We start from the raw sequence: 6,497 nt of genomic DNA on the forward strand, positions 1-6,497 counted from the left end.
AACCTGCAGACTCTCAGAATGAGCCCCTATGTCCCGGAACACCGTGGGGGCGTTTCATCTCAGTTAGAAAGTCAACATTCTTGTTTATTGGAATTAGCAGCTATACTTGGCATAAGCTGGGCCATTCTTACACAGTTGAATCTCCCCAAAGAGGACAAAAGTGGAAAAGTAGACAATTCTCCATCATTCTTCTGGAGCGTTTCCTGGCCAGCTTTAGTCTTTCTCACAAGCCAAGGCACATTGTGCTGCAGAGGTTCAAATGTGCTTCCATTTCCTGCAGGCACTTCAACCCTAAACAATCAGGACATGCTGTTTCCTTTACGTTCATTGCGACGAACATGACGTTATTTAAAACCAGCGTTTGCTGATTTTTTTCGCCACTTTAGCGCGGACAAGCTGTGAACAAAACACTGACATGTTAAAAACGTTTGAAGTGGATTTGGCAAATTTGTTAGCAAACAGTCCAAAAGTTCAAGATTCACTCTCCTTTTATGTCTAGTCGGGTCCCCACCTTACCTTCAAGACGCCATGATACCATCACACAAAACTCCATCTTGTCAGGCTTCGAGTGACACCCTTGTGTCACTGCCGAACCAATCAGCGTCTGATGAGGAGCTGCTGGCATGGTGTAGGTGTGTATGGCGGCGATCAAAACAACAATGGCGGATGTAATAGACAGATGGTTCATCCCATTACCTGCCAGGTATTTCCGGAAAGTGCCTGCGCTTTTCCAAACAGTTTCCAATGACAGCTTCCTAGTTGGTTCTGTGTAACAAACCATCTGGCGCATTAGCTTAGTCTCTATCCAACTCCTGAAAGAAATATGTGGCACGTTAGCTGCTTAAATGCTCCACCATGTTCACCAGCTGGTTGCTAGCTGTGTCTGTCTGCTGTTTGGTAGTGCACAGGGGGCCTATATGAGCTTTTTGGCTGAAAACTGCATGCACAATGTGTGTGTGTGTGTGTGTGTGTGTATAAGTGACGTTTTGGGATGTGTGTATAGTTAGGAGTAGCTGTGTGAGGTGTAATGACAGTTCTCCTAATGAAATAATCCCTGTTTACCTGATCTGATATAGCCTGGAGGAGAGTTTGAAGATTAAATTACAACGATCTTGTAAATCAGCAAGCAAAACTGAAATATCGTGTGTGTGTGTGTGTGTGTGTGTGTGTGTGTGTGTGTGTGTGTTCCTCAGACAGACAAGTTTTTCAGCTTCAGCCCTATGGCCTTGAGTCAAGCGTTTGACCTTTTGCTGGTTTTCAGTGTCAAGGCTTTTGCCACAGTCTGTTTCCATGGAAATATGGCTTTAAAGGAACATCCATCATGCTGAAAGGGTGACCCAGAATAACCAAACGCACCCTGCCCACTCGTATTAAAATTCTTCGGCATGGCACTCTTCGCCGGGCACACACATTCCACATTACTGGTCAGGGGAAGTGGAGGGGGTAAGCTACCTGTTGCCAAGGCAACGCCGGCTAAACACAGAGGTCAGACAAGCGTGTCCGTGCCATTCCTAACGTGACAGCGGTTTGCCATAAACCTGGTCCTGGCGTGGTAATGATACTCCTGCCCAGTGGGCGGGGCCAGCGCTGGCTTCTGTGGACGCTGGTCGGGCCCCGGTCTGGCCCCGGTCTGGCCACACTCACAAATGGGGAGGCAACACAGGAAACTGGGTCTTCCAGTAAAAACATGTAATTAGAAACACATTGACTGGGTGCTTTGGCATGATACACCCAGCAGGAAGGGAGAGACACATGGAAGGAGGGATGCGCGCAGGGGGAAAAGTGGAGGACAAGATCACTGGGTCACTGGGAAAGACCCATGAGAGTATCAAAGGTTGTCAGGCAGAAATGGAAAAGCAGGGACGTGGGCATTGTTACAGACCAGGGGCAACTCTAGGGTCAGAGTTGTAGGGGTGCCTGGCACCCGTTTCACGTAAGACTTCTGAACAGCAATCTACCGTTCTAATTTTGGACCATCACGGTAGGGGAAACACTGAATTATGGAGAAAGACACCAACAATTCTGAGAAAACGTAGTGTGAGGCTGATCCACAGGGCCATTACAACAAAGATAAGGAGGTATTACAAATTAAATTGGACATTTATCTATGAAAAAGCAGACGTTTCCAAAATGCAGTATCAATATTATCAATTTAAAAAAAATTATGAGATTTATGCAATTTTGACTAATAGCTTACAAGCACTATTTCCTTTAAATAGGGATTTCTTTCCTGAATGATCCAGGCAAGTACTCCTTAGCTCTTAATAGATTAACACATTTTTAGGGGTGCCGGGATCTTAATGGGGCTTAGATCGCCCCCGTTACAGACACAGAGAGAGATAGCAAGGCGATAATCAAAAGCAGAGATATCTCAGCACCCAGCATGACCTGTCAGTCCAACACGACAGACATGTGGCAGACCAGTATATTCCGCTGTTGGAAATCCCTTCTGCTACTACTGTTTACAAGATGGAGTAAATGCTACTGTATTTGAGTGCGTCAGTTTGGCCTGGAGGCCTCACCACTAACAAGCAGGCGGCGGGCAGCACAAGCTCAGCGGGCAGCGAGGGCGGCGCCTGCAGCCACGCCCTGCACGGCCACACGGTGAACCGAGCTCCGGAGGGAGAGCAGGGTAACACGGCCACATGGGATCTGACCACGCTCCTCTGGAAGCCTGGCAGACAGAGGCTCATAGGAGCACCTGAAACATAACGCTGCTTTTGGATTTCTTGAAATGTAATCTAACATGAACACCAGTAATTAGTTAACTGTTAAAACAAACGGCACACACTCAAAGAGGTGAAGACAGGCGTACTGTAGGAGTTATGTGTTTTTAAGAAGCCAAAACCACACATGGTAAGATTTACTGAGTTTCAACAGCAGCCCGTTTCTCACCTTCACAGAGCGAAGATGAGAAAGACTCGCAGCTCTCCCACTTCACTCCACCGCGCCGGAGATTCTCACAGTTATATCCTGAGATACTAAAGAGTCTCTGCAGGGGACGGACGTGAGAAAGAGTCCCTGCATCCACAGAGAGAAACCATCACAGGCACTATTTAGAGTGTGGCTTTACGGATCAGGCAAGTGGTGACTGTGGCCTCGGTAAGAAGGAAAAAAAGCATAATTAGCCCCCGCTCCCAGCAGACCGCCAACCCGAGAATAGGGGTTAGATTAACAACGAGAAAGCGAACACTTTTAATCAACTCTCAAAGCGTTTCCTTGCACCCCCACCCCCAACATCAACAGTTCACAAACACATAATTAGAACGGGCGGAGGAAATGGATGTTTGGTAGGTGATGAGGTTTTATATATTTCAAAATACAAAAGTGTGAAGTGACAATTCACAGTCTACAGATGCAGAATAAACAGCGGGAACATGTGCATTAATCACAGGGGGAAGCAAAGGGGGGGTGGACCAAAAACAGGAGAGAATTGCTCTTCTATTGAAATACATTAAATACTGGATCGAACAATGACGGGCAAAGATCTTAAACACATACCGTAAGGCACAATAACCCTGGGGCATTCATAAGTAAACATATTTAATATATCAAGAAAGTCAACATACACAGTACTTTGGATTCTCTTTGTCCCTAAGACAATCTGGGACACAGAAACAGTAACACACTTTAAATACCAAAAGGCCGTTGGAAAGGACGGACTCGTTCATTTTAAATTAATAATGTACGTGCAACAGTTTTAAAGTCGCCTACTACATTATACCTAAAAAGCCATGCAGCCTCTGCTCCGCAAGTTTTCTTAATGACTTTTTAAATGAAGGCCCGTATAGAAATGAAACGGGAGCATTAAAGAGTGAGGACAGTGTGTTTATACTCTCTGGTTATCATGTAAATATGATCTTACATGTGAAGGGTTTCAGATTTTGTAGCTGGTTAAAATTACAGTTTTCAGAGCTTCACTTCTCTCCATCTACCGTTCAAACATTCTGTTGAAATACTTTTATTTTGAAGTAATAAATGGGGCAACATGCTTTTGAAGTGAGGCTCAACAGAGTCTAAATATCAAACAGGTTTGGATGCCAAAGAACCGGTGTAAACATGTAGAGAGTCTGCTGGTCCCAGATGGGTCCAGATGTACAGTGATGTGTTCAGACAGCTGGTCAGTACAGGCTACAGTGGACGAGGTCGGGCTGGAACAGTATGAACAGTAACAATGGTTACAAGTCAGATAGACTAAAAGGGACATTACGGACATTTCTGTGGGCAGACACAGCGGCTCTGAAGCCAGCTCAAACAGTACCTGAACAGTAGGGCTGCACTCTATATATATATATATATTTATTTATATATATATATATATATATATATATATATATATATATATATATATCTATCTATCTAGCTATCTATCTATCTATATATAATATTTGTATTGTCATCGCGATATCAACTTGGCAAGAAACACATCACCAAACACACTGAGATTTTTTAGTTAGTTGAAAGAGAGAATGAGTAAAAAAAACTACACTTTTAATGTAACTTTCATTTTTTTTTCAATGGTGCTTTTTTAGATTCAATGTTTAATTTGTTCAATAAAATCATTTAGGATATGATTGTTGTTTGGTTTTCCAAATTCAACCAGCAATTTCTTGTATTTTGGCAGAATACTGAAAGCAGCAGAAAGGCAGAACTAGGTACGTTTTAATACATGTGTTTTTCTTGCAAGTAATATCATTATCGTGATAATCATACGTTATCGCATATTTTCCTCATATCGAGCAGCCCTACTAAACAGTATGACAAACTTTACAAATTACAAATGTACAGCCTGTGTTTCAATCCTGAAGTACTTGCCCAAATGTTTTCCATATCCTACATGTGTGTATCTTTAATAAAAACATTTCTGCTATCGCTCCATCTGTGTATACAGTATGTGTAGGCCATACTGGTTGCATAGGGAGACTGAATTTCATCTGTGGAATCAGATAGCATTGTCAGCCGGCGGTTCCATAATTGGCTCTAGCTCTCCGTCTCCCCGTGGACGTTCTCCATGTGTACTTTGAGGTAGTCGTTCCTGGTGAACTTCTTGTGGCACAGCTGGCACTCTGCCATTGGCCGGTTCGGGTTGTGAGTGAGCTTGTGCCTGCTGAGCATCTTCTTCAAGCTGAACGACAGGTCACACACCTAGAACACACACGGAATGATACAGGATTTTAAAAGTGATAATTGAAGCTATTTAACACACTTTAAGTTGTTCAAAACGTGGTGGTTTTCCAAACTCTTCTGCTCACTGTACAGTTTTTATCAGCGCCACAGGCGGAGACACAGAGAGATTTGGAAATCCCACGCGGCGGACCTTGGCGGCAGACTTTGATTCCTCCACCAGCAGCGAGAGGGAATGCATGCGACTTAACATCCTTCATAAATGAGCTATTTTACACAGTCCAAAATGACTCCATCGTCCTCCATCAATCATGTTAATCCACTGCTGGCTGCTGTGCAGCTGCAGTTTAACATACTGCTTCTAGAGGCACAGCATGTGTCCTCCTCACTCTGTCTGGGGACAACTTCAGGGCCACGTTCAGAAAGTCTCTCAGACAGCTTACATCTGTGGCACAAGAACAACAGAATGCCTGGGACAAGAAGTTTTGATTTCAACACAATCAGGGTGAAAAAAAAGGAGCTTCCTGTCATCATATGATATGATGTAGTCTGTTCGGAGATTTCTGTTTTCCAACTATTTTTTGGTCCCGAGTGGTTGTAAATTAATAATTGTACATAGGGTTTTCGTACCATAATATTTCTCACGGTAGGGGCTCACTGGCTGCGAAGCGTAGATTTGTGTCTGATCTGGGGCCAGGGTGCTCAAACCAGATTTTCACAAGCAATCCTGCTCGTCTCTACTCTACAGGATGGATTGTTTTCTCTTTATAACCTCATGAAATTATAATGTAATGTGTTCATGACCACTATAAATATATTGTACATGTGTGGCCTGCTACAGTCAGGGCTGCAGTAGGCTTAAAGACGAAGATGTCCCCGCAGCCAGACTGTCCCCGCCGTTACTACCCGAGTAGTTTTGGGCACTACCACACGCCTTTCTCACATCACATGATTAGAGTTGGTCCCCGAGTCGACCTATTTAGTAAGTTTTGTCTTCAGTATCTTTCTAGCGTTACAGAGATATGGAAATAATAATGATCCAAAATAATGCAAAATTAAATTGATAAGTCCCATTTTCTTGAGGACCCCTAGCCCCCTTTGTCAAATCCGTGCACCTTCCACAAACCCAGTGAAAACACTGCTACAGAAACATTTCGTTAGATTTACCCATAACTTAGAGACTCGTATGGATGTGCTATCATGTCCTAGCTTTACTGTCCAAATATCTGTCAACCAATCAACACATCTGATCCAGTCAGTAAAATAAAGACATTTTATAAAGTGCTCCAGTGACAGGAGCTGACGAGAGAAGGGCTTTCTCATCTCATCCTGACCCAGATGTTACTGGATGCTTCTACAACATTTGTAAAGCT

General features: G+C 43.7%; 1 protein-coding gene across 1 annotated transcript in view; it reads right to left on the reverse strand.

Moving 5' to 3' along the window:
* Window positions 1-4,391: 4,391 nt before the first annotated feature.
* Window positions 4,392-6,497, reverse strand: part of prdm5 (PR domain containing 5) — a 35,173-nt gene continuing 33,067 nt past the window's right edge. The window contains exon 16 of the mRNA XM_034880795.1: window positions 4,392-5,145. Within this exon, the coding sequence (XP_034736686.1) occupies window positions 4,981-5,145 (165 nt within the window). The 3' untranslated portion in view covers window positions 4,392-4,980. The remainder of the gene's footprint in view (window positions 5,146-6,497) is intronic.

Source organism: Etheostoma cragini, chromosome 9 (assembly GCF_013103735.1).
Source record: "Etheostoma cragini isolate CJK2018 chromosome 9, CSU_Ecrag_1.0, whole genome shotgun sequence".
NCBI lineage: Eukaryota > Metazoa > Chordata > Actinopteri > Perciformes > Percidae > Etheostoma > Etheostoma cragini.